Source organism: Desmodus rotundus, chromosome 1, assembly GCF_022682495.2.
Source record: "Desmodus rotundus isolate HL8 chromosome 1, HLdesRot8A.1, whole genome shotgun sequence".
NCBI lineage: Eukaryota > Metazoa > Chordata > Mammalia > Chiroptera > Phyllostomidae > Desmodus > Desmodus rotundus.
The window spans coordinates 33,257,538-33,285,470 of NC_071387.1; the positions used below are offsets into that span (position 1 = coordinate 33,257,538).

General features: G+C 40.6%; 1 protein-coding gene across 2 annotated transcripts; it reads left to right on the forward strand.

Moving 5' to 3' along the window:
- Positions 1-1,287: 1,287 nt before the first annotated feature.
- On the forward strand, positions 1,288-27,933 carry SMU1 (SMU1 DNA replication regulator and spliceosomal factor). 2 transcript variants are annotated; one of them, XM_045195192.2, is made up of 13 exons: positions 1,295-1,413; positions 3,007-3,106; positions 4,131-4,341; positions 5,646-5,798; positions 7,060-7,170; positions 16,483-16,611; positions 18,325-18,444; positions 19,731-19,847; positions 20,474-20,601; positions 21,111-21,237; positions 23,650-23,817; positions 25,395-25,547; positions 26,961-27,933. In XM_045195192.2, the coding sequence occupies exons 2-13, from the start codon at positions 3,018-3,020 to the stop codon at positions 27,057-27,059; spliced, it is 1,605 nt and encodes a 534-aa protein (XP_045051127.2). In that variant the 5' UTR covers positions 1,295-1,413; positions 3,007-3,017; the 3' UTR covers positions 27,060-27,933. The 2 variants fall into 2 exon arrangements, with proteins under 2 accessions (XP_024415827.1, XP_045051127.2); XM_024560059.4 differs by lacking the exon at positions 3,007-3,106 and having other exon boundaries at positions 1,288-1,413.

The window sequence follows — 27,933 nt, forward strand, 5'->3', positions numbered from 1 at the left end:
CTGGTGCTAAGTAATTATAGAGACGACATTTGCATAAACAAAATAGGGAGGTAAACTTAATTAAAGTAAGAATAACATGACAAGTACTAAATAGAGAAAATGCAGGTATATGGTGTTGTTGAAAATTCGCTGGCTCTTTTCAAGGAAGATGTTAATTTTCTGTGTTGTGTCATGGGGTGGGACTATGAGAGAACATCTCAGACGTCATACACTCATCTAGTTATCTCACCACATGTTGGAGCGAACATTTAGACTCCCAGAACTTGGAAATCTTGGCGATCATGTCTTTCAAGAGTGATGGGAAATAGAGAAAAATTTGAAAGGAAAAAAAAAGCATTATTTAAGAGGCTACAGGAAAGCTCTGTGGCTGACTTTTGGGGACAGTATCAGATAAAACTGAAAGCCAACAGAATATCTCCAAATAAATCATGTCAATAGGTTTTTTCACAATACATACGTCATATCATTGTGCCGCAACATTTAAAAAAATTATTAAAAATGACAATAAAATATTTTTAAAACACCTTTATTTCATTGATACCTCTACATTTCATTTGTCTCAACTAATTTAATAATGCATGGTTTAAAGTCATTTAAGAGAAATCTCAAATCTCCCTGTGCACTTCTGCATTGGTTTCATTGTTTTTCCAGTATCACTGAAATGAATCACTGAAATGAAACCCTTTTCAACTAAAAACTTAGTTGAAAATGTTATAATTTAGCTCTTCCCACAAGTGGGTATGAAAATCCTGAGTTCCAAACTTTTCCTAACTAGACTGATTAAACTAGTATTGGATTCAAAGTCATTAATTATTTATTTTAAAAATACTTTATTTACTTTTAGAGAAAGGGAGGGAAAGACATCAGTATGTGGTTGTCTTTTGCACATCCCCCAACTGGGAACCCGGCTCGCAACCCAGGCATGTGCCCCAACCCGAATCGGACCTACAACCCTTCGGCCAGCAGGCTGGTGCTCAATCAAGGGAGCCACACCAGCCACAGCCATTAATTAATTCTTAACTCTACCTGCTAGTGTTTCATTGGTTTCGAATGTATTAACCTTCCAGTATTGTAAATTCAATCCTATCTTTAAATCCAATCAACTAATTACATCAAATGAAAGCAACATTTCCATCCATGGCTTCTAAGTACGCATTTCCTCCAGGGAAGAGAGTGGAGAATTCTGTAGGGCAGACGCCGTCTCCTACTTTTGACAGCCCCTAGAGGCTCCGCCCCCCACGTACTCTACACCCCTTTTCTGTACACATCACCCCGGGCGGGCAGCGGATGTCGAGCGGAAGTGACGTATTGGCCGCCGGAGGTGTCGTTGGTGTGTTGCGCGGCTAGGCCTGAGTGGACTGGGGCCTGCGCCCGGGAATATAACGCAATGTCGATCGAAATCGAATCCTCGGAGTGAGTCCTGCGGTGATGGATGGTCGGGAAGTGACGGGGGTCGGGACTTGAAGGGTGCAGAGTGGAAGGTGCTCAGCGGGAGGCGTCCGAGAGGCTCGGGGATGGAGGAGCATTTCCTTACCCACAAATAAGTTTCTTGGGTCTGGCTACCTCGGAGGCGGGCCCACGAGGAAGTAGCGGACGTGAAGCCCAAAGCCCCGCGGGAGGCGGCGCGGGGCCGGCTCCTTGAAGACCTGAGTTCTAGCCGTCGCCAACTCCTGGCGGCGCTCTCTGTGACTGACCAGAGTACTCCTCCATTCTGGGCTCCGGTCTGATTACCTGCGCAAGGGGGCTTGGACTCAGCCTTCCTGCTCTTCCTGCCCCCGTTAAATAAGTGTGATTCGTTTTTTACGTGCTTACGTGGTTTGCTTTCCTCTGCACACCATTTAACCCAGCATTGTCGCTTTCTGTCCACCCTACTAGCCTGTGTGGGCGCCTGGAGGCTCTTTTTTCTTATAGTTGCAGTATCTAGCACACCGTAGAGGCTCATTCACCGCCTTTGTAATGAATGAACAACTAACTATTATATCAGGCTCTATGTGGCGCTGAATTTTGGGTCGTCTGTGAGTTCTGTGTAGCTACAAAGGAGAAACAATCTGGAGGTCGGGCCAGAAGAATGATAGATGGGGGCGGGGGCGGGGATTAATGAGTGATTAAAGGAGGTCTTCAGTGAACTTTTCCAGGACATCATCTTCCACCTTGCCAACACTTAATAATTAAGTCATCAGACATAACATTTGTGTCCTGAGTGTAAGGGAGAGGACTTCTCCTAAAAACCTGCCATAGGATGAAAGGAGGTTTATTTATTCACCAAATACTGAAGTCTGCTATGTATAATTGTAGACCCCAGGGGATACAGTAATGAACAAAACAGACAAAAATCCTTGTCCTTAACGATGTACATAGTGATTGGTGAAGGCAAACAACATACAGAAACAATAAGTAAAATATGAGGCTTAACAGATGATGATAAGTATTGTGGAGAAAAATAAAGAAGAGTGATAAAGAGTGCTGGAGTTAAGACAACTAAGTCAAGGGCAGGAGTTGGGAAGGATCCCATGCTTTTGGACGTGAATAATAATGGACACCAACCATTGTTCCAGTCTTGGGCCATTGTACGTTTTTATTATCAATAGTAGCCACTATTTATTAAGCATTTTCTATGCTGGTCATGGTATAAGCAGTATAGCCAACCCTTTCACCAAGCCTGCAGAGTAGGTATTTTCCTTAGCAGATGAGGAAACAGGTGCAGAGATAACTGACTTGCCTAAGCTCACAATTAGTAAGTGACAATACTTTGATTCAAATTCCAGCTGGTCTCCAGAGTTTTAAACTCTGTGTATTACATTGTGTTTGAAGGAAGTAAATTTGATTTTGATGATGCCAAATAAGAGGTCTTTTCAAGGAGAGTGTCTTAGTTAGGGAATGCAAATGGAAGTGTGTTAAGGAAGAGAGTAGGTACTAGAATAGTAGGGATCTAAACCTGAGTGTCTCTTAAAGGAGCCATGAGGAAAAAGACTACAGTAAATAGCAGTAATCATTTTCCTTCTACAGGGATTCTTAAGATGAGAGTGTTTGCTTTCCCGTCAGGGATGTGTGCTCAAGAGCCACACTGCCAGTTTGAATCTTCATTTTCCCACTTACTTGTTACTTGGTGAGATCCTCATCTGTAAAATGGACATAGTAACCTACCTTATAGGATTGTTTTGAGGAGTACTTGGTGTAATGTAAATACATAATAAACATTGGTTATTATTTTATGACTGATATTTCTCCCCAGAGTAAACTGACTAAATTCCATTCTGAAATACCTTCCCTATGACAATCTGAGCCTCTGTACTGGCGCCGTCTAGTAGAAACATAGTGTGAGCCACATATAAGAAAGGAGAAGGAAAACAGTGAGCTTTTACAGTCTATGTGAACAGATTCTTCACTAGACTCATTAAGTGCAAGATGAAGATGTTTTAACTATAAACGTGTTTAAGTATAAATATATTTTCCATCACATGTTGAAAATGGTTGCTTATTCTTTCAATATTTGGCAGTTATCTGGTTCCTCTCTTCCTTGGGAAACTGAAGGCAGAAGGTCGGTGTTATTTTTGCAAATGAGGACACACAGCTTTGCTTTGCTTTACTTTTACATACAGTATAGCTCTACCTTAGTTGTGTTCAACAAATCCCCGAGATGTTAAGAAAATCTCAGTTCACATATTTGATTGTCATTTTAAAAAGGAACCAAATAATCGTACAAGCATTTAGAGTATTTTTGAACACTAGTCAGTGACTATGCTTGGTTTAAATAGTTCACTAAAGTGTGCAAAAATATAATTATACAAATCAGTAAGAAACTTAGCATAGTAGAAAGATCTCTGGCGTTGAAGTAAGAGGGTCACTTCGGTACCAACTCCCTTTTTAACTGAGACATTGGGCAAATTATTTCCCTTCTCTGAACCCTAGTTCTCCCATTTCTGAGATGGAGGTAGTAATAGATGATCCCCAAAGTCCCCTGTAACTTAGATTCTGTGTTTTTAGAAAAGTTTTTCCTGTATGATAAAGAAAGGGAAAGTCGGCAGTGAAAGGAAGATGGCTGAGGAGAAATAAGCTGGCATGGGCTTCATTTTGTGGTCTCTCCAGTGAGTGAGGGTCCCCGAACTGGATGGCATGCTTTCTTTTTTCAGTGTGATCCGACTGATCATGCAGTACCTGAAGGAGAACAGTTTACACCGGGCGTTAGCCACCTTACAGGAGGAGACGACTGTGTCTCTGAATACCGTGGACAGCATCGAGAGTTTTGTGGCTGACATTAATAGTGGCCACTGGGACACTGTTTTACAGGCCATACAGTCTCTGAAATTGCCAGACAAAACCCTCATTGACCTCTATGAACAGGTAAGCGTATTCCCGTGGGTTGGTTTATTGAGGGCCCCGTGGCTGGGAAGCATTAGTGAGCATTCCTTCAAGCACTATAGGGCTGTAATAGCCCTTAAAGCTTACACTGTCAAGGCTTGAGTGCTACTTTGTATTTTTTTTCCCCTCTCTTCTTGGAAAAGCCAAGATTTTCTCAAATTGAAAGTATTTCTTAATTGATCATTCAGTGAACTGTTCTGATGCTAACTATTCTGACACCAACTAGCATACTGCAATTCAGTTCTGGCACTAACCACTCAAAGTTAGTGCAGACCCCACCAGTAAAGGGCTCAGTTCTCCATAAGCTTGCCCATACTTCAGATACCAGATGTACTTTAGGGTCTCGGGCCGCCCACAGTTCTGACCAACTGGCTACAAATTTGGGGGTCCCCATGACCCCCTTGGAATTGATAATTTACTAGAATGACTCACATAACTAGGAAAGCACTATATTTATGAGTGCAGTTTTATTATCAAGGATACAGGCTGGAACCAGCTAAGAGAAGAGACACGCAGGGTGAGGTCTTGGGAGGATCCTGAACACAGCTTCCAGTGCCTTCCGTCCATGGATTCAATGTCTCCTTCACCTGGCACAGTCATGTGTTCACCAACCAGGAAGCTCCACTGGGGGTTTTATGGGGTTTCATTCAATCTTCAGCTCTCTGGAGGTTGGGCTAGCTCAAAGCCTCAACTTTATAATCACATGGTTGGTCTTTCTGGTCACCAGCCCCCATCCTGAGCTGTCTTTTAGCACAAACTCAAGAGTGTTGCAGGGGGCTCATTAGTAGCAAAGACACTGCTATCACTGGTGAAATTTCAGGGGTTTTAGGTGCACTGTGCCAGGAGACCAGGACAGACATCACACGAAAGGACAGAGTGGACTTTCTGTATACAGGAATGTAGTATTGTTTGTAAAAGTAGGGTAGTTGGTTTGTTTCTTTACAATCCGCATGAGTTCAGTAATTCCCCAAAGAAAATTTTGATACTTGGAGAAAGATTTCTCTGGAGCCCGTGGAGATATTAACATCTTTAGTTTTGGTCAGCATCCATATTCTGAAAAAAGTGGCTTGAGAGGAGAGGATTTTGGTAGATAAAAATGGAGGATGGGAGTTGAAATATTGAAGTTATTATTTACAGTTATTTCAGTTGTCCATCTAAAAAGGAAAAGGGGCATTTCCCAATATAGGAAATTACTTTGACAGTAATTTCTGCACAACAAATTGTACTGAAAAAGATGTATTACAAAGAGAATGCATTGAAATAGCCATTTTCTTTCACTTTCCCAGGTTGTTCTGGAATTGATAGAGCTCCGTGAATTGGGGGCGGCCAGGTCACTTCTGAGACAGACTGACCCTATGATCATGTTAAAGCAGACGCAGCCAGAGCGGTATATTCATCTGGAGAACCTCTTGGCCAGGTCTTATTTTGATCCTCGTGAGGTATGACTATGGTAACAGAAAGAAACTTGTTAATTTTGAAAACATACAATAATGCAATCTTTTTAAACCATTTTATTGGATACATTTGTGATTTTAATTTTTTATAATGACTTTTCTATTTATATATGTTGTTTGAAATTTGCATATGTTAGAGATTAATCTTGTCCAGTTTTCTGAGTATTGGAGGGTCTTCCCTTCCTCACATACCCCTTTTGCAGAGGCTTGTGTGTCAATTAGTAAAGAAGCAGAAAGTCTATTCTGATATCATTTCTTCATTATTCCACGTACTTGCCTGGCCTGTAAGTGCTACCTGACTGCTGGTATTCACTGTGCATTTGTGTCCCTTGCCACTGGCGATTGCAGTTTCCTTCCAGCTCTTTCTTTCAGTTCTTAGAAGCTAATGCTTTTTAAAAATTTTTATTTATTTACTTTTTATTTTAAAATATTTTATTTACTTATTTTTAGAGAGAGGGGAAAGGAGGGGGAGAGAGAGGGAGAGAAACATCAGTGGGTTGCCTCTCACTTGCCCCCCGCTGGGGACGTGACCCGCAACCCGGGCATGTGCCCTGAGTGACAATCGAACTGGCAGTCCTTCGGTCTGCAGGCCAGTGCTCCATCCACTGAGCCACACCAGCCAGGGCACAGCTCATCCTTTTACTTCTCAGCTGATGATGCTTACTGGTAAAGTATGGTGACTGATACTCTTTTATTCTTTCAAAACCTTTTTTTTTTAGTATATTTTCATTCTTTCTCACTAAGCCTTTTGCTAGTCAAATTGGGAGGAAGAATTTAATAGACATTGGATAATGGAAAGTTAGGGTAAACTCAGAAACCACGAGGATACAGGATTACCAAGACCAGATTTAAGTTAGAGGTAGTGAAGAACTTCTGGGCTGGGGTCATTTGACTGAAAGGAATTACCAAAGAATATGAAAGAATCCTTGGCTCTGCAGATTTTTTAAAAACTGTAAAAACAACCCTGGTTGTTTTTCATGGTTTACACGGACTCTTTTCAGAAATAACAGTGTGGATTGGCTGACATCAGTTTTCTCCCAGCTCGTACTTTTGAAATACAAGTAGGAAGAAATGGAAAGTCATTTTAAAAAACTAATTAATTTCATTAATCCCCTGTTTAACTGGGAAGCTTCTTTCCATGTTTTCCTTTTTGAGTGTTTCTGCTTTATGACTGTTGTTTTTTTAAGCACACTCATATCTTCTAGCCATTGCTTGGTAATGATGCTAATCCCTCTCCTTTTTTCAGGCATACCCAGATGGAAGTAGCAAAGAGAAGAGAAGAGCAGCAATTGCCCAGGCCTTAGCTGGGGAAGTCAGTGTGGTGCCTCCATCCCGTCTCATGGCATTGCTGGGACAGGTAGTCAGAGTGTGTGGAACTGAAATCACCCTGTATGTAAACTGTGCACGGGAGCTAAAGATACCAGGCACCCTGAGTGTGGAGGATGACTGGTAGAGCTTTCCGTATTAACGGCTGTGCCGCGCCGCCCTCATCTTTCCTGGGAGAGGCAGTATAGACGAGGGCTTACGAGCAAAAGCCCTAGAGTCAGAGTTAGAGTGACCATAGGACTTACCAGTCAGTCCAGTGTAACTTAAGGGCACTGTTGATCGTTGTGCCAGGACACTGTCCCAGGCAAATTGGGACAAATGTCAACCCTAGTTAGAATCCAAGCTCTCTCACTTACGAGCTACGTGGTCTTGGGCATGTTACCTACCTCTTCTGATCCCGTTTACTCATCGCGGCGTTGTAGTAAGGATTAAATGATATAATGCACTTAGAGCATTTCCTATATTGCCTAACACCTTGTAAACACATAGTAAATGGTAGGTGCTGGTGGTGATTTTTTTGAAATTTGTGGTAGTATTTACTAATGTCATTATTAATATAGAGCTACCTAGAGTAATACAGTCAGTTTTTTTAAAATTGATTTGAGAAAGAGAGAGACATACTAATTTATTGTTGCACTTATTCATGCATTCATTCATTGGTTCTTGTATGTGCCCTGACTGGGGATTGAACCCTCAGCCGTGGCATATTGGGACAGTGCTCTAACCAACTGAGCTACTTAGCCAGGGCCTAATAGCTGTTTTATAAGTAGCACAGGGCACAGGCGATTAACAGAGCTGTAAATAGCCTTTTTGCACTAAATCTGCACTTAGAAGAGGGCTAAAAAGCTGTTTGTTCCAGGTTTGTATTGCTTCTCAGATACAAAATTAAGCTGCTTTTTTCCTAAATTACTTTTTATGAAAGTAATCGATATACAAAATTTAGGGCTTTTAGTGAAAAATAGTCCCATCTGTCTTTTTCCTTTCCTGAGTCTTACTTCTTACAGTCACTTCTGACTCTCCTGGCATTTATCTCCATAGATAAATAAAGTATTATGTTTATGCTATTATATCTTGAATTTTCTTTTTTAAGACATTAGCTATTGACTTTGGAAGATGATTTACCTCATATTCACTCCCTAGAATGCACTCATGTTCTTTCTTCAGATTCTCAATATAGTTATATCACAACTTTTGATTAAATCAGTTTAGTATTTACACTATTATTATCTTTATTTTTTTATTCTATTTTATTGATTATGCTATACCAGTTGTCCTGATTTTGCCCCCTTTTCCCTCTCAACCCAGCACCCTCCACTCCCTCAGACAATTCCCCCAACATTGTTCGTGTCCATGGGTCATGCATATAAGTTCTTTGGCTACTCCATTTCCTATACTGTATTTTATATCTCCACCGTTATTCTGTAACTACCTATTTGTACTTCTTAATCCTCTCACCTCTCCACTCATTCTCCCCCTCCCCACTCCCATCTGGTAACTAACTTCTTTTGCTGCTTTTAAGGTTCTCTTTATCTTTAACCTTTGGCCTTTTAGTTATGATGTGTCTTGGAGTCGGCCTCTTTGTATCCATCTTCTTTGGGATTCTTCTGTGATTCCTTGATTTGCACGTCTGTTTCCTTCACCAAATTAGGGAAGTTTTCTTTCACTCTTTTTTCAGATAATTTCTAATATCTTGCTCTTTCTCTTCTTCTGGCACCCCTATGATGTATGTGAATGTTGGACCTCTTAAAGTTGTCCTAGAGAACGCTTATACTGTCCTCATTTTTTGGATTCTTTTTTCTTCTTGTTGTGGTTGGTTGGTTTTTGCTTCCTTATGTTCCAAATCACTGATTTGATTTTTGGCTTCATTCATTCCACTGTCGTTTCTCTGTAAATATTTATTTCAGTTAGTGTATCCTTCATTTCTGACTGGATCTTTTATATGCTGCAGAGGTCCTGTGTAAGTTCCTTGAGCATCCTTATAACCAGTGATTTGAACTCTGCATCTGATAGATTGCTTATCTCTATTTCATTTAGCTCTTTTTCTGGAGTTTTGATCTGTTCTTTCATTTGGGCCATGCTTCTTTGTCTCTTCATTTTGGCAGCCTCCCAGTGTTTGTTTCTATGTATTAGGTAGAGCTGCTTTGACTCCATGTCTTGGTAGTGTGGCCTAATGTACTAGGTGTCCTGTAGGGTCCAATGGGACAGCTTCCCCTATCACCCAAGCTGGGTACTCTAGGTGCACCCTTTGTGTGGGCTGAGTACACCCTCCTCTTATAGTGGAGCCTTGGTTGCTGTTGGCAGATCAGTGGGAGGGATTTTCCCAGGCCAGTCAGCGGCAAAGATTGGCTGTGACCACTGACCACCAACCTCCACCCTCCATGGAGGATCAGCTGTGAAGGGGCAGGGTGGTAGTGCTCTGAAATGGTCTGTAGCTGTCCACTGGGTGCACTGTCCCTGGGGTTTCCTGGGTGATGCAGGCCAAGGTCAGCCCCCACCTTTGTTTTTCCTGGGGTACCCTGCCTGAGCTATAAAGGAATCTGTGATGGCTGCTACTTGTGCTGGGCTTGGAGATTCCCAGGTGAAGCCAAGCTGTGACTCTAATTTGGCTGCCACTAGGGCTCACTGAAGCCAGTTCTTGCTCATTTGATAGGATTTAGGAGCCAAGACCAGCCATTCATATGGAAAAGCAGCTTGGGCAGCTGGTAAGTTGGGTGGGGCAGAGCCTCTGTGGATCTCCAAGGCGGTCAAACCGTGTTAACCGCATTCATGGAGTCTCAGATATGGCACCAGCTTACCAGTTTTGTGGGGAGACGGTTTCGAAAGGGGACAGTGGCCTTTGCTGTCCTTGATGTGAGACAACTCCGTTTCTCCCTGTATACCACTCAGACTGTGCCGTTCAAGCTGCTACTTGGGTGCTGGAGCTCAGAGGGAATGAGTCTGAGTAGGTGAGTCCATGTGTGGGTTCTTTAAGAGTAACTGTCTGGGGCTCCTGCAGTTTCTTCCACTGACTCAATCCCTGCTGGTTTACATCCAGAAGTTGTGGAAACTTATGTCCCTGGCTTGGCATCGTGGGCTGGGGGACCTGGTGTGGGTCTGGGACTCCTTGTTCCCAAGATATCCCTCCCGAATTTTTATTCACCACATGTGGGTGTGGGGCCAGCTCATTCCACATCTGTGCTCCTCCTACCAGTCTGGATAGATGTGCTTTAATTCTGTAGTTGTCAGACTTCCATTTACCTCTATTTCTGATGGTTCTGAGTGTTGGTTCTATATTTTAGTTGTAATTTGGATGTGGGTGTGCAAAGAGGTCAGCGTGTCTGCCTATGCTGCAACCTTGACCGAAAGTCCTATTATCTTTACATAAGTACTACTCATAGCCAAAAATAGGTACATTTAATTTCTTACATAATTTCTATGATTCCTTGCAGTCATTGCTTGATTTTTTTTTTTTTTTTTTTTTGCCTGGTTTTCTGTTACCTCTTGCTAGCTTAGCCTGAATCCTTCCGACCTCGTAAAAAGTGCTTCCCTTCCCCTCTTGCTGATACCCTCCCTGAGGCCCTTCTCTTTCGTCTCCATCAGGACTGGTTCTCTTGGCTTGCTGCACAATTACTGTACTGGGACTTCTTTCACCTTCCTCCTGGAATTCTTTCCCTCTTTTGTTGGGGCATATTTTTTAGGGGCATTTTTTTTTTGTTTTTTTCCTTTTCATAGTTTAAACCCTTGTTTTGATGGAGTACTTCTAGTAACTTCCTGAGAAAGGGTACATTGAGGTAAATTTTTGAGACTTGTGTATGGAATATTTCTTATCTCTCTTTACTCAAGTGCTGAAAGTATTATTTTTCTCCTTGCATTTCCTCATTTTCTCCGAGTCCCTTTTTTCCCTGCCCGCTTGTTTAGGTGCCCACGTTTAGAAACTTTGCTGAAATATTTCAGGTTTCTTGGTAGTTGGTTCATATTTAAGAGTGAAATGTTGAAAAGTTATTTGGAAACTCAATGTGGGAAGGGGGTGGAAACTGATAAGATTCAACCTGGAATGAATGGGTGAGGATCTTCGTATATCAGTATCTATAGGTATATTCTCTTGGACTCACCAGCTTTTTCAGAGGCTAGTCCTCTCGCTTCCTACATGGGAGAAGTATAAACTGTCCTGTGAGCCACAGGTGGGAGGAAACTGGTGGGGGTGGAGAGTAGAGAAACCTCACTGTCTAGCATACCAATTTGTAGTGGATCCCCCTTTTCATTGTAGCTTCTTACTCACTACCCCTCAGTTCTATCTTGTTTTCTAGCACCCAGGATCTCAACTTTTCCAGAAAATAAACCACCTGACTTCTCTTGAGGCTGGGGCAAGGCAGTCACCTGATGCACTGGGTTGGGAGAGGTCCCAGGAGCTAACTGCTCTCAATACGTATTTTATCATTGCCTCATGTCCTGCCTTATCCTTGAGGGGTACATGGTACCTCCAATTCCTAAATCTTTCTGGAATATGCAAGGTAGGGGCTTTTTTTTTTGTGGCTTCCTCGTCCTCACCTTATATAGTTAGGTTTCATTTTTCTCTGTTCTTGGTTGCCACTGGTTCATTCACTTTCCAGTATCTGAAATTTTACTGACATTTATCTTCTGTTTTTTCTTCTTCCATGTTTGTCTTTTTTGGTATATACTTTTGTGTTTATTTTATTGTCCTTGTAGTAGAGTTTCTAGAGAGTGGAAATAAATTCATGTGTTCCTCCACATTTAATTGGTTAGATATGAGGGGTGAGTGAGGCTTTTCCTCTGGGTTGCCCTTTCAGGTTTCTGGCTTGAGTACCTTGGTAAGGAATGCAAGAAGGGCAGAGTATTTGGGATGGATGGAGGTGGGCACTAGGGATGGGGAGGTGATCACTTTTGGATGTAGTCATTTTGAAGTTCCTATGGGATGTACAAGTGGAGACTTCCAGTATAAGTATAGTGCCCTCCCCCTTACCTGCATTAAAAGATCTGAAAATATTAAATGGAAAATTCCAGAAATAAACAATTTGTGAGTTTTAAATTGCATGCTGTTCTGAGTAGCATGATGAAGTCTCATTTTATCCCACTCTGTCCCACCAGGACATGAATCATCTTTTTTTTTTTTTTTAAGATTTTATTTATTTATTTCTAGAGAGAGGGGAAGGGAGGGGGAGAAAGAGAGGAAGAGAAATATCACTGTGTGGTTGCCTCTTGCACACCCACTCCTGGGGACCTGGCCTGCAACTCAGGCATGTGCCCTGACTGGGAATTGAACAGCAACCCTTTGTTTTTTTTTCGTTTTTGTTTTTTTGTTTTTTTTAATTTTTAATTTTTTATTGTTATTCAATTACAGTTGTGTGCCTTTTCTCCCCCTCCCTCTACCCCACCCCAGCTGAAACCCCCTCCCTCCCCCACCTCCACCCTCCCCCTTGATTTTGTCCATGTGTCCTTTATAGTAGTTCCTGTAATCCCCTCTCCTCACTGTCCCCTCCCCACTCCCCCCTGACCATTGTTAGATTGTTCTTAACTTCAGTGTCTCTGGTTATATTTTGTTTCCTTTTTTCTTGTATTTATTATGTTCCAGTTAAAGGTGAGATCATATGGTATTTGTCCCTCACCTTCTGGAACAGCAACCCTTTGGATCGCAGGCCAGCACTCAGTCCGCTGAGCCACACCAGCCAGGGCTGAATCATCATTTTGTCCCGAATATCTGTGCTGTATGCTGTAAACACCATCTGCCCTCTAGTCACTTAGTGGCCATCTTGATTATCACATTGACTGTTAATGTATCTGGGGGCTGATGTTCACGTAACCATTGCAGTAGCCTAATGCCTTTGTCATTCACCTCACTTCATTTCATCACATAGGGATTATATCAGCTCACATCATCACAAGAAGAAGGGTGAGTATAGCACAAGCTATTTGAAGAGAGACCACATTCATATAACTTTTATAGTACTGTCATAATTATTCTGTTGTTACTAGTTGTTGTGAATCTCTTACTGTACCTAACTTATAAGTTAAAGTTTATCATAAGCATGTATAGGGAAAAAGTAGTATATGTAGGATTCAGTACTGTCTTGTTCCAAGCATCCACTGAGGGTCTTGGAAAATACCACTGTGAATCCAGACCTCAGCCTTGAGGTTTGGCGAGATCTATAGATTTATAAATTGCAATAGTGGTTGAAGCCACACATGTAAATATGATTACTCTCAGAAAGCATGAAGAAATAAGAAGAGTAAAAATATGAGAAGAAAGCTATAGGGAACACGTACAGTCAACAGAGTGAACATAGAAAAGAACAGCCAGAGAGAGAAAAGGGAAGCTGAGAGAATAGGGTTAGAAAAGCCAAGAGAGGAGTTTCAGGAAGATGAGTGGTCATCAGAGTTGGCAGCAACAGAGAACATGAGGAAGTTTAATGTCAGAAAAGAGTCTGGTTTTGCCTGTTAGGATATTTGAGATGCATTTCCAATGAAAAAGGAGGCAGACAGTACGTTGCTGTGAGTTGGGATTGAATTAACTGGACATTGAAGATAATGAGTGTAGATGGCCCATGAAGCTTGGCTGTTAAAGGGAGACAATGACAGTGAGGAGGCGTGGAGAGGGAGGGCAATGGCTAAACACAGGGCAAGAGAGGGGATTCTTTTCATTTAGAGACGGGAGTGATTTGAAACTATTATAAACTCATGGTAAAAAGCCAGCATAGAGTACACGTTGATTGGAGAGAGGCCCTGAGGAGATACAAGTTTGTTTATTTTTATTTTATTTATTTTATTTTTCAATTTCAATTGACACACATTATTTTGTTAGTTTCAGGTGTATACCCAGTGACTAGACATTACATAACTTACTAAGTAATCATCCTGATAAATTTTGCATCCGACATTAGAGTAGCATTGACTATATTCCCTGTGCTGTACTTTACATCCCCGTGTCTATTCTGTAACAACCCATTTGTACTTCTAATCCCTTTACCTTTTTCACCTATTCCCCTAACCCCCCTCACATCTGGCAATTGTCAAAATGTTCTCTGTATCTTTAAGTCTGTTTCTGTACTGCTTTTCACTTTGTTTTTTAGATTCAGTTGTTGACAGGTGTGTATTTATTGCCATTTTGTTGTTCATATTTTTTCTTTTTTTTCTTCTTAAAGAAGACCCTTTAGCATTTCATATAATCCTGGCTTGGTGCTGATGAACTCCTTTTAGCTTTTTCTTGTCTGGGGAGCTCTTTGTCTATCCTTTGAATCTAAATGATAGCTTTGCTTGCTAAAGTAATCTTGGTTGTGAGAGAGATACAAGTTTTTTTATTATTTCAGTAAAACATGAAAAATAACACGGATTTTGGAAAGAAAAAATTAATAATATTTAGTAATATTACATATTTCAACTATCATAATCATAGAATTTAAATGTTTGGTGATATTGCCAGATATAAGTTATTGCATTCCTATGTATCACCATTAGTCAGTTATTAAACAATTCAGTGGGAAAAAAAGCTCTTGTGTTTTTTTTAACATCATTTTTTAAAAGGTTTTATTTATTTACTTTTAGAGAGGGGAAGGGAGGGAGAGAAACATCAGTGTGAGAGAGATACACAGGTCGGTTGTCTCTTGCTCACCCCCAACTGGGGACCTGGCCCGCAACCTAGGCATGTGCACTGACTGGGAATCGAACTGGCAACCCTTTGGTTCATAGGCCCATACTCAATCCACTGAGCCACACCAGCCAAGGTAAATTAGTAGAGTTTTAAAATGATATCCAAAACAGTTGAGTTTTCCTGATGTAACAAAAGGAAGAAGGAATAAACATTGATCCATGTACTGGTTATATAGACTTGACGTATATTATTTTGTTGTATCCATTCAGGAACTCTAGGAATTAGGCTTTTACTTTTGTTTAGTTCATAAAATGGGGAGTCAAAATAACATTTGGCAAATGATGTAGCCTAGGGCCATCTGTCTCCAATGTCCACGATTCTTTCAACTCTCCATAACGTAGTTGTGGGCACTGTTGAAGTTGGCACCTTTTGGGGAGAATAGTTAGTCAGTATATATCAAGAGCTGTAACCATTCATGTTTCTTTTTTTGGATTCAATAATTCCTATTCTAGGAGTCTATTCTAAGGTGGGAATATTTCCCAAAACAGAAAAAGTCTTATGTCCAAAGGTGTTCCTTGCAGCATTATTTAGATGTGTGAAATATTGGAAGTGTGTAAATGTCCATTAATATATTAATTAAATTGTTAAATATCCACTAGATAGGATATATTTAACAGCCATTGAAATGTTAATTATAGCATAGCATGATTTGATACTAGATGAAAACAGGAGAATATATAACTTTATAAACAGCCCTGACCCAGTCGCTGAGTTGGATAGAGCATTGTCCAGATGCATCAAGGTGGCAGGTTTGATCCCCAGTCAGGGCACATACAAGAATCAACCAATGAATAAATAAACGGAACAACAAATTGATATCTGTCCGTCTGTCTCTCTCTCCCTTTCTCCCTTATCTCTGTCTCTCTATCTCCCTTCCCCCTCTCTTTCTAAAATCAACTTAAAAAAGTGTTTAAAAACTTAAAACTTTACACATAGTATAATTACAGCTACATTAATTAAACACATGTGTAAGGGAGGAATACTAGAAGGTAATACATAAAATGCTAACAGTGGCTGTGTTTCGATGTTGGAACTATGGGAGATTTTTGTTTTCCAAATTTTATTCATAATAAAACAAAATAGGTGTGGAAAGATGGACTTGATGGCTTTCAGAATCCTCAGCCCACCCTGAGATGAACCTTTGTTCATAGGAGCATAGATTGTGTTGTGCGGAATCTGTTTGGAATCTAATGATTCCACACAGAGTAACATAGATTGTGTTGTATGGAATCTAATGAACAAAATGAACTAACAAGCAAAACAGAGACAGATTCAGAGCAGGCTGACAGCTGTGGGGGCAGGGCTGGGGGCAGTGGAGGGATTGAACGAAAAAGAAAAAAAGAGAAAACTCATAGACATGGACAAGTGTGGTGACTACTGGAGGGAGAGGGATTGGGGGAAATGGAGGAGGGTATGGGGGGATAAATGGTGTTGAACAGACATGAGTTGGGGTGAAGAGCACACAATATAGTGTATAGGTGATGAGTTGTAGAATTATGCACCTGAAACCTGTATAATTTTGTTAACCACTGTCACCTCAACAAATTAAAAAAAAAAATTGTGTGTAGATGGCCAAAGATGGTTGGCTCTAGGTAGCTCACAGTGTCCTCTGAATGTCATCCCTTCGGGCTTGGCTTTGAGCAATCAGGATCAGATCTTAAAAGCACCCACATGGATTATTGTACATTTGTTTTCTCATAGGCATTGAAGTGGCAGCAGCACCAGGGGTTGCTTCCTCCTGGCATGACCATAGATTTGTTCCGAGGCAAAGCAGCTGTCAAAGATGTGGAAGAAGAAAAGTTTCCTACACAGCTGAGTAGGCATATTAAGGTAGGATCCTTAGACACTCAGCCCGTTGGTAATCATATGTTGAGGACTCAACATGTTCTTGCTCAGTCAGGCCCCTATGCTAGGAGCTGGGTTTAGGAAGCAGAACTCATTCTCCAGCTCTGACAACATTCAGTGTTGCCATTGGTCACTACTGGGGTCCTGTGGCCTGGCAATGGCACCCCTCAGTTGTATAACCTAGTGGACATACATTTGACATCTGGCCCACCATCTACCGTGCACTTCTCCCAGTTAGCTTGCGTTTGGAAGAACGGTTAGCTGTTTGGTTAAGCCTGGGACTATCTGTGAACTGTTAATATATTTGTCTTGTTCAACATTTGTGTTTTTGCCTGCTGCATGTCAGCAAATTATCAGGCATGGACTGTAAAGTGGGCTTGTGTGCAGTTTGAGGAAAATAATTTTATCATCCTATGGCTGGGTCTTGGATTTTTGGGCGGCGGGGGGTGTTTGGGTTTTTTTTTTTCGTTGTTTATTATTATTTTTTTAAATCTGAGACTCTTCTAGGAAAAAGCACAATCAAGTAATTGCTGCAGTTTCCACAATTACAAATATATTTGCTACTTCAGCATCTTTTTTTTTTTTTTTTAAGATTTTATTTATTTATTTTTAGACAGGGGGTAAGGGAGGGAGAAAGAGAGGGAGAGAAACATTGATCAGTTGTCTCTCACATGCCCCCAACTGGGGACCCGGCTGCAACCCAAGCACGTGCCTCATGGCCTTTTGGTTTTTAGGCTGACACCCAACCCACTGAGCCACACCAGTCAGGGCAGCATCTTTTTTATATTATAGTTTCTCTCTGGGTTTCTGCTCCCATTGAATTTATGGATTTTAACATAATTCATATTCTTCAAATCTTTGACTTTGGCTGAGCACATTGAATTGGTCTCTTTGGGGCTACATGTTTTGACTCGCATTCAAAGATATTTTTGAGCAGTACTTTTACTCTGGCTGAAGCCTTGAGACAAATAGAAATCCACCGCAATTATGCTGCTGGGCTAAGATTTTTATTACACTTTCCTTTGTGGGCGTCTAAGTTGAAATTCATAACAGAGCATTTCTCTGGACTCATCTGTCTAATGTTCTGTAGTTTTCATGTTACTGGGAGCATGATTGCTGGTAAATGATCAGGGTGCATTTCCCAGGTAAACAGTCCACATCATCTTTCATTAATTTTCCTGTAATTAGTCACCTACACATTATCACTTAATTAAGAGAAGGTCATGAAAAGAAACTGATGGAACATTTGTTTAGAAAATAGTGTATGAAAACAGTTATCTGTTTTGAAAAAATGACTTTTCCCCTTAATGCACAATAGGAACATATAGTGCCATAGTGAGTTGAATGTGAAAACCATGCTAACAGCGACTGATCCGGATAAAAGCTTCTTGTTTGGGTTAACAGGAGTTTTCTCCTAAGTCCCATGCTAAAATAGTTTTTTGGGGGCCACTTTTCTTTGGAAATGTCAACTTTACATTAAAAAACTAGTTTCAGCTCAGGGCCTAGACATAAAACTGGTCAGAGAAAACGTATCCACAATCTTTCTGTGTCCAGGTACAGAAATGTCCAATACTTCATAATAATAAGCTACCTATGACTTTATTATGCTAGGGCAAGGTTTCTCAAAAGGTTAAAATGAGAATTGTTGTGAGGCCGTTAGATGAAGATTTATCTGTTTCATTGTTCCGTTTGAAACAGTTTGGTCAGAAATCACATGTGGAGTGTGCTCGATTTTCTCCAGATGGTCAGTATCTGGTCACTGGGTCTGTTGACGGATTCATTGAAGTATGGAACTTTACAACTGGGAAAATCAGGAAGGTAAAGTATTTAAAATGTATTGATCTTTCTAGTGAAACAATGACTTGTTACTGCTTTTTAAATTATCTGTTATTTTTACAATTTAAATTTATTTTTTTGAATGGGTGATATGTACAACTGATACAATGTTTTATAAAATAGAAAAATTGTTCACTAATGGGTCTTGCTCCCACCCTTGTCCCTCAGCTGGTAATTTCCTTTCCTTGGTCCAGCCAGGGTTACTAGTTTTTTGTGTAACCTTTCTGGAACTTTCTAGGTATATGTAAACAATTTTTATTCCAAATCTAACCTAATTGTAGTACTATTTGTGTTTCTGTTATTATGGATGAGAGAATATCTTTTTATATGTGATAAGCCACCAATACTTCCTATTCTGTGATGTCTGTTCATATCATTTTCCCGTTTTTCTTTTGGATTGTGTCTTACTGATTTGTTGGAGCTCTTTAAAGTTTGAGGAAATCAACCCTTGTAATACTTTTCAATTTTGACTTTTGTCTTTTGATTTTGCTCATGGTTTGTCTTTATATACCTAAAGTTTTTTTGTATCATATTTATCCATCTTTTCTTCCACAGTTTCTTCTAGTCTTTTTATGTTTCATTTTATGTTCAAATTTTGATCCATCTAGAATTTGTTTAGGGAGATAAAGTTAGTGAAGATTGAAACTTTTTTCCCAAGTAGCTGTTTATTGACTATCCACTAATTTAAATTGTAATCTTCATCACAGAGTACCAAATTGTACTTGAGTAGTGAATTTAGGAGTAATTTTCACTTTCTTCTTTATATATATGTTTATAGTTTGTCTTTTCTAAAACCATGAAGCAGTCTCAGTGTATAATTAGAAAAATACAGAGATACTTCTATTTGAACAATACTGGTTGATAAAATAGGAGTCACAAGTAAACAGATGAGTCAGTAACATGATTTAAGGAAAAGTAGCTGAGAATTGGTGGGGGAAAACCTTAGGTTCTCACATCATACCCCTAAGGTAAGTAAGATTTATTAAAGATGTACAGTATGAAACTGGATGGAATTTTTGCTCAGAAAAGATTAGTCAGCAAAAGATACAGGCTATTATGTTGGCACGTTTCACAATGTTAGTTTGAATTGTGTAAAATTTTTCCCAGCATTGTCAGTTGTTATTAGGAACATGTGTGCATGCCACTGCTATTTGCTTCGGAGATTAGCATAAGTATAAGCCATTATCCTGCTTTCAGTGAGTTTGTGGAGATCTGGGGTAACTGGGTTTTGTGTTATTTTGATAACTGCTTATCATTGTTTCCTTTAGGATCTTAAGTACCAGGCCCAGGATAACTTTATGATGATGGATGATGCTGTCCTCTGCATGTGCTTCAGCAGAGATACAGAAATGTTAGCAACTGGGGCCCAAGATGGAAAAATCAAGGTGTGGATTAGTGGCACAAACTCTTGTATGTGGGCATTTTGAGGTTCTGTCATGAGGTAGTTAGGGTCCTGCATATGATATGCAGCTCAGGAATAGCTACTGTTTATTGAGCATCAACTTTGTGCTAATCACTTCATTGTTTTTTGTTTAATCCAAATAATAACTCTGCTGAGGGAGGTCCAATAATTTCTTTAAGGTCACATAGTAAGTGATAGATGTGGGACTTCAGTCCAGATCTGCTCTTGCCCTTTCTGCTGGATACCCCCGCCCTGCCTCACCTTATATATGTTGTACTTTACTTTTTAGGGAATGAGATGGACTGCAGCTCATTAGCTGTGGCTTGTACTTAATTGCTGGTAAAATGCCCTGAGCTAGATAAAATACAGAAATGGTCTCTGCAAAGTGAACTTAAAGTCTAAATTTTTGTTTTAATAATTTACAAGGAAAGAGGTTTAACTTTTAAGGATTCAGTTATCATCGTACTATGTGAAGCAGACACGTCATATTCAGCTATTAGCATGCATTTTTAATGCTGTTTTTGTACAGTAGTGAGCACTGCGTGTGGCTTGGCTTTTGGGCTAGAGTGGGACACTATTTACAAGTTTTTACTATTTTGTTTTATAAAGGTGTGGAAAATTCAGAGTGGACAGTGTTTGAGGAGATTTGAAAGGGCGCACAGTAAAGGTGTCACCTGTCTAAGCTTTTCTAAGGATAGCAGTCAGATCCTTAGTGCCTCTTTTGACCAGACAATTAGGTAAGTAAGAATCCCTAAATTGCCCTCCTTGGGGTTTGATATGATGCAGTGCCTCCCTTCAGAGGTACTTGTGATTCCTTATGCTTTTACTGGGATGGTATTACATGGAGAGTGAGAGCATGTGAGATCTCGTTTCCCCAGTCAGGGTTCAGCTGACACAGTGCTGTGATTTTGTCCTTTGGAGCCTTCACCCACCTGCATCTGCATCGTGTTAGAGGGCGTATCACCAATAGAGATGCCTGGGACCCGGCCAAGACCTAGAAGTCTGTCCATGAACAGAAGCCTATGATATTATTGGCATATTTTCTTCCAGTCTCTGTGCCAACCTTTATCTTAGTTTTGTTTGGTTTTCTGTGTTTGACACAATAAAAGTTATACTGCATACATAAATACATAGACCTATTATAACAAGAGCTTCTATAATTCATCTAAAATGCATTCAGCACTTGGTCTCAACCATAACATATTGAATATTAATAGTTCTTTTCATTTCCTTTTATGTGTGATAGAATTCATGGTTTAAAATCTGGGAAAACTCTGAAGGAATTTCGTGGCCATTCTTCTTTTGTTAACGAAGCAACATTTACACAAGATGGACATTATATTATCAGTGCATCATCTGATGGCACTGTAAAGGTTAAGTATTTGGGGGTTTCTGTTCCATTTTTCCCTGAAGAGGTTTCAGTGGTGGTAATGGTGATAATTGTAGTGAAGTAAACCTCTTTACTGTCCATTTTAGCTATAATTGAGGTGAGTCTGGGACAGTAGTAATATTCTATTGGTAATTCCTATTGGCCTAGGAACTTCAAATCTCAGACCTACAAAATCAAAACAGATTTTAGCATGTATAGGGAAAGGGGAAAAGTATAGGGTCCTAAATTTAAGTCATACCCCTCTTTCAGGGTTAAATTTGATCTTGCCATAGGTGTGGGTCCACTTGCAACCAATTCACAAAGGACTCAGTGACCAAATAAATGGATCTTTTTTTTTTTTTTTTTTTGCATAGCCTCATCCCACCCCTGACCCCCACATTTATGGCCTTCCTAATAGCATTTATAGAGGGACAGAGATGTATAGAGCCAAGCCCTTTCTCAGATACTGCCCTTAGCTGTCCGCTGATCTTTAGTACCTTAAGAGATTTATTTTAAGAGAGGGCCTCGTTTTCTTGAAAAGATGAGAAATTCAAAAAGTAAATTGCTGAAGATCTTTGAGACATCCCATATATATTCTGGACTTGCTTTTAAATTGCCTTATGTAAGTGCTTTCTAGCAAAAGACCTCAACATTTTAATATAAACGCCTAAAAGTCAGACCATGCTCTGAGGTTTGTTCCGGCTTGGGAATCGAATCAGAAACCTGAGCGTAGAAGATAACACTTCCTCAGGATGAATGGGGAAATACACGGAGCTCTTGGTACTTTAGTCATGGGATTGCCCTCTTTGTGCTATGTGTAGGGCACCAGCACATGTAAAATGCCTTTGGGAGGTAGTTTTTATTTATCTATTTTTAGAGAGAGGGGAAGGGGGGGAGAAGGAGGGAGACAAACATCAATATGTGAGAGATACACTGATCTATTGCCTCTTGCACAGCCCCACCTGGGGACCTGGCCTGCAATCCAGACATGTGCCCTGACTGGGAATTGAACCAATGACCTTTTGGTTCATAGGCTGGTTCTCAATCCACTGAGTCACACCAGCCAGGGTGCAACTGGGATTTTAGAGAGGAGAATGGGACAGATGATTACAGTGTTTATTAGGAAAATAAACACTGGGGCAACTAGTGGGCAACTTTCCTCCTGTTTGTGGGTATTCACCATCTGTTTTGTGCTAAACTCTGTTGAAGGCACAGAGAAAATACAACAAACTCCATACTTTTGAGGCATTTACATCTCATTAAGTGAGTGGTGTCCAGACAAGGCTATGCAATTAATATTTGGTCCATCCCTCCTCTCAGCACATCTCAGATGTCAATAACTACAATGTCTGATGTAACCCTTCAGTTCATGACAGTCCGGGGGACAGGGTGAAAAGCATTAGGGTGGAGAGCTATTACCAAAAGAGATGTTGCATGGGGAGAGGTAGGTGGCCAAGAGTGGCTTCCGCTTCATGGATCCTCATGTGTGTGTGTGTCAACATTTTGACTTCTGCTCAGTGGTTCAGGTGGTACTTAGAATCACTTGTGGAGCTTTTAAAAATGCACATGCCTGTGCTCCACCAAATCAGAAACTCGGAACAGGGCCCTGAGCATGCAGTTCTAAAAAGCCGCCATTTGATTTTGTTGTCCAGGTGAGGTAGTTTTGTGGTTGTTGATGACAGTGGCAGTATTGACATATAGCTAATTTTATTTATTTATTTATTTTGAGAGTATATTTATTAAAGCTGGGAACAGTGAAACAAGGAGGGGCTTAGAATAGACAGAAGGAGCCGGAGAGCAGCTAGGTGGAGCTGCTTTGGCTCTCTGGAAATGTTATAGGGAAGAATTGAGCCACGGCAGGGCTGCTTTGGCTCGCTGAGAAGGAAGTCACAATGACAGAAGTGAGCCAAGGAGGGGCTGCTATTATTGGCTTACTGAAAAGTCAGTAGAAAAGGGGGCCTTGGAGACAGATTCAGGGGCTTAGCCCGGGACAAGCTGCTGCTGCCCATGGCTCCCCTGTTTGCAAGTCTTGTGAGGACCCTTAGAGTACAGGAGCTACGTGCACACCTAGGAGGAAAGAAAGGTGTGGGTGAGTTCCTGAGAAGGACAGTATCGACACAGCTAATTTTAAAGCTGGTAGCTCATTAGAAAAATTTTATGAGAAAAGATCATAGATTTTTAAAGGTTTTTATTATTTAGCTTTGTGACTTTTATTCTAATTAGCAAGTAGATGAGTGCTTACTATAAATATGGCAGTGTAGGTATTTGATTAGACTGAAAAATCAAGAAGTTGTTATTTTTTTCCTGAGTCAATTTTATTCTTTTTTAATAATCTAATTTTCATTGTTTTAAATCCCCAAACTATAGAGATTCTTATGCTTTGAATTTGTTTATGCTTTAAATTTTGGTGTCGCAGATCTGGAATATGAAGACCACAGAATGTTCAAATACCTTCAAGTCTCTGGGCAGCACTGCAGGGACAGACATCACTGTCAACAGCGTGATCCTGCTCCCCAAAAACCCGGAGCACTTTGTGGTGTGCAACAGGTCGAACACCGTGGTCATCATGAACATGCAGGGGCAGGTGAGCGCCCCAGGGGGGGGCCTTCGCCTAGAGCTCGGGTCCTGGCCCTCCCAGCCGAATACACTGTGTGTGTTATTCAAGTGCTTATTTAAACTATACACTTTGGCTTTTCAAAAGGTTATCTCTTTTCCCCAGGGTTTTTGTGTCTTTTGCTCTTTCTTTTGTATCCTTTGGATGAATGGGTCTCTTATCTGTCTTTAAGCCTTTGCTGAGTTTCATGGAAAATTTGAAGATAACAATTCTTGTCTGAGTGAGGGAGATAGTGTCAGTCACCAACTTGGGACATCTAGCTACCATGTGATCTAAGGTAGAACTCTTAAAGGAGAAGGGCAACAATGTCTTCATGATGTATTTGTAGTCAGCACATTGGCATGGTTCCTAAGGAACCTCACTTTTATAGCATCAGGGACATTAGAAACTTCAAGGTTGAGGTCTCGGGCCCTGAGAATGTGTTGTGTGATATGGAAATGTTGGCCTGGGCATGTGGGGATTCTGCCGAGCATTGGAGAAGACCTGGGGGGTGGTGTATGGAGCTGTGTATTCCTTTAGTCCCTATAACTGATGCAGATGAGTAGTTTAGAACCTGTGGCTGGTCTGCAGCATCTGCTGGGCCTCTGCACGACAGCCATAGCTGTCCACTTCATAGCTTTCTGTATGACTTTTTAAAGATATTTTTATTTAAAAATTTTGTTTAGATTCATAAAGATGTTTCAGAAAACAGTGTTTTTGTGTACCCTTTCCCCAATGATAACATCTTACATAACCATAGTACAATGATCAAAACCTGGAAATTGATATTAGTACAATTCTGTTAACTCAAATACAGTCTTATTTGGATTTCACCAGTTTTTACATTCATTCATTTTGAGGCAGGAAGTTAATAATTGTATGAAATTTCATCACATGTAGATTTATGTAACATCACCATAATTAGGATATAGAACTGTTTTATCACCTCCAAAGAAACTCCCTCATAATACACATTTATATTCAAACCTTCCCCATCAAGCCTAACCACTGGTCTGTTTCCCATTATTATAATTTTGTCATTTTGAGACTGGTGGATAAATGGAATCCTGTGCTTTGTAACCTTTTATAATCTTTACACTTTGTTTTCTCTCAGCTTGATTTGTGATGATTTTAAATGGTATGTAAAATAGAGCAAGCAAGGTCTTGGACACAGTGCCAGCCCACATGGGAGAGTGTCTCGTTCTGTTGGAAAGTGGGAACTGGGGGGCATGGTCCACAGAACATTGAGACCTAGTGGTATACTGACTTAGAAGTTGTTGTATGTGTGGTCATGAATTTGCCTCAGGGTAAAAGGACTCGATAGACTAAAGAGCAAGATTGGTGACCTGGGACGTATGAAATCTAAATTTCTGTCTGCCACTGACTTTAGCCTGTCTATTGAATATTTCTCAGGATTTAGCATATGATGAATGGAATTGATGATCTAATTAAAAATGCCAGTAAACGAAAGTACAAAGTAACAATGTAAAGATAGCCATTTAAACTGCTGCATTAGAACTGCTAATCCAGATGTTTTGTTTTTTGTCTTGGTCTGCGATTTGATGTAGATTGTCAGAAGCTTCAGCTCTGGTAAGAGAGAAGGTGGTGACTTTGTTTGCTGCGCCCTCTCTCCCCGGGGTGAATGGATCTACTGTGTGGGGGAGGACTTTGTGCTCTACTGTTTTAGCACAGTCACTGGCAAACTGGAGAGAACTTTGACGGTGAGTATTACTGACTTCAGGCCATTTAAAGAAATTAATGCTTGTGTTTTTCTGAACTCTGAAATAAGCGTTTTCCTGACTGCTACCAGTGTGAACCTTGGTATAAAAAATACAAAAAATTTTATCACTAAATAAAATTAAGGACCTGCAAGTAATTGTATGTAATTACCTCCTCTGTCAAGAAAAGTCATCCTTCGTTGAGCCCTCAGCTTCAAATGGATAGGGTGGGTGTACATAAAGCAGAGGAGAAGAAAGTATGCCTGTCTAGCCAGCTAGATTATCCGTATCTTCCTCAGGGGGTTGCAAGTGAGAGGCAACCGCATAATCAAATCAATCTCCTTCCACCTGAGAGTGACAGAGCTCATTCTGTCCATGCCCTTTCAAAAACACATTACCTTTACATTATCCTATCAAATGATTTGATTATGATGTTTTGAAGGAGCTTGATGTTGTAAGAGTCAGTACAAGGAGTAATTAATGCCAGCTGTTGTAATAACCAGTCCCCAGATTTCAGAAGCTTAACTGAATGAGTTGGGTAGCCCTTCATCTTTTTCTTTAAGATTTTATTTATTTTTAGAGAGAGGGGAAGGGAGGGAGAAAGAGAGGGAGAGAAACATCAATGTGTGGTTGCCTCTCACTTGGCCCCCACTGGGGACCTGGCCTGCAACCCAGGCATGTGCCCTGACTGGGAATCGAACCGGCGACCCTTTGGTTCGCAGCCAGCGCTCAATCCATTGAGCTACACCAGCCAGGCCTTCTCCATCTTTTTGGCTGTGCCATTTGAAATATATGTCCTTTAAGATCTCAGAAAGAAAGAAAGATACCTGGAGGGCTATATTGGATGTTTTTAAGACCCACATCTGGGAGTGGCTTGTATTTGTTCCTCATTTGTTTTTGGTTAGAATTGAGTCACATGGCTACACCCAGATGCAAGGGGGGCAGGGAAAATGTAAACTCTGTGGTCCAGGAAGACATGGTATGGTGAACATACAGAAAATTATGTACGTACCCAAGTTAGAGAATAACCTTTTGTTTTGTATCATTCTTGAGTGAACTTTTGGTGCACCTGCCCTGGGAAATCTCCAGTACTGATCTAAGACGCAAGTAAAGCAAGGTGAGGTGGAGAGTGTCCTCTAGCCGAGGGCCCTGGACAGTCCAGGTTCACTGAGTAGAAGGAATCATTTGGTCTCAGCCACTGTCTTGGGGCAAAGTTATTCACACATTATGAAAAACACTGTGTTTTGGATAAACACTGTGTGTGTGTTTAGCCCTTTCTGAGGCTGGCTTAAGCTTGATTCCTTTGGTGAATAGTGGAAGGTTCACTCTTACTCTCTCCCACTCAGCTCTGGAAGCCTCTTCGGAGTGATTTTTTATAGACCTGTGTACCCTAACGCTGTGCTTTACTTTCCCCAGGTTCACGAGAAGGATGTGATCGGTATTGCACATCACCCTCATCAGAACCTGATTGCGACCTACAGTGAGGACGGACTCCTCAAACTCTGGAAACCCTAATTTGACTTCTTTCTTTAAATTAGCTTGAGAGCATGTACTTATATGAAGACAAATTCATGTTTTGCTTTTGGGGGGGGGGGGCGGCGGCAGCTTTTCTGAGTACATTGTCTGAATTAGGCACAAGAATAATTTTGTGAAAATTCATGTTTAAGTAGCAGTTATCCTTTTTAATATATTTTTAAGGTATTCATTTGTTTCTGATTGAGGTAGGCACCTAATGTTTTCAATAATCTTTTACCTGGAAAGTGGAATAACTGCTATTTCTAGAAAAAAATGTATTCCTTTGATTATTGAAATGCTGATTCAAATGTGCCTCCTTGCAGTAAACTTGTAAATAAGGAACTATTCCATAGTCAGTAGCTGTTCCATCTTTTTTTTTTTGAGATTGTAATAAACTTTACACCTTTCTGGGGGCTTTGTTTTTAAATGTAAATAAGTGCTCATCTAGTTAACATATTTACTTAGAATCTAGTGAGGTGGGTGGGACACAGACATTATTATGCCTGAATCTTAAACACAGCCGGGAGTCAGCTCCTGGGTGGAAGAGGAAACTGCGTAAAAAGGTTGGCTGTTGCATAACGTCTCTTTTCACTGCCCTAACCCCTCCACTCATTCTTATTAGCTGTGCCTTCTCCCATGTTCTGGCCAACTCCAGGGAATAGCATCTCATTCTTACTGGTGGAACTAGTTGCAGGATCCATTATAAGAGTTCAGCTTTGGTACCTTCTCTTCATTGAAGGAGGGTTTGTCATTGCAAATGTGCTATTCTGAAGAAAGAAAAGGCCTGAGATTTAGAAAAGTCTTTTTTGCCATGTATGTCATTACCAGTTAGCTAAAGAGAAAAAAATTAAAAGCCAACAAACCCTTGAAAATA

Bases quoted from the DNA above. Each gene is read 5' to 3' on its own strand.
- SMU1 (XM_045195192.2), top strand. From the start codon at position 3,018: ATGAGAGTGTTTGCTTTCCCGTCAGGGATGTGTGCTCAAGAGCCACAC. The intron at 4,342-5,645 runs GTAAGCGTATTC...TCACTTTCCCAG, and splicing joins TCATTGACCTCTATGAACAG to GTTGTTCTGGAATTGATAGA. The intron at 21,238-23,649 runs GTTAAGTATTTG...TTGGTGTCGCAG, and splicing joins CATCTGATGGCACTGTAAAG to ATCTGGAATATGAAGACCAC.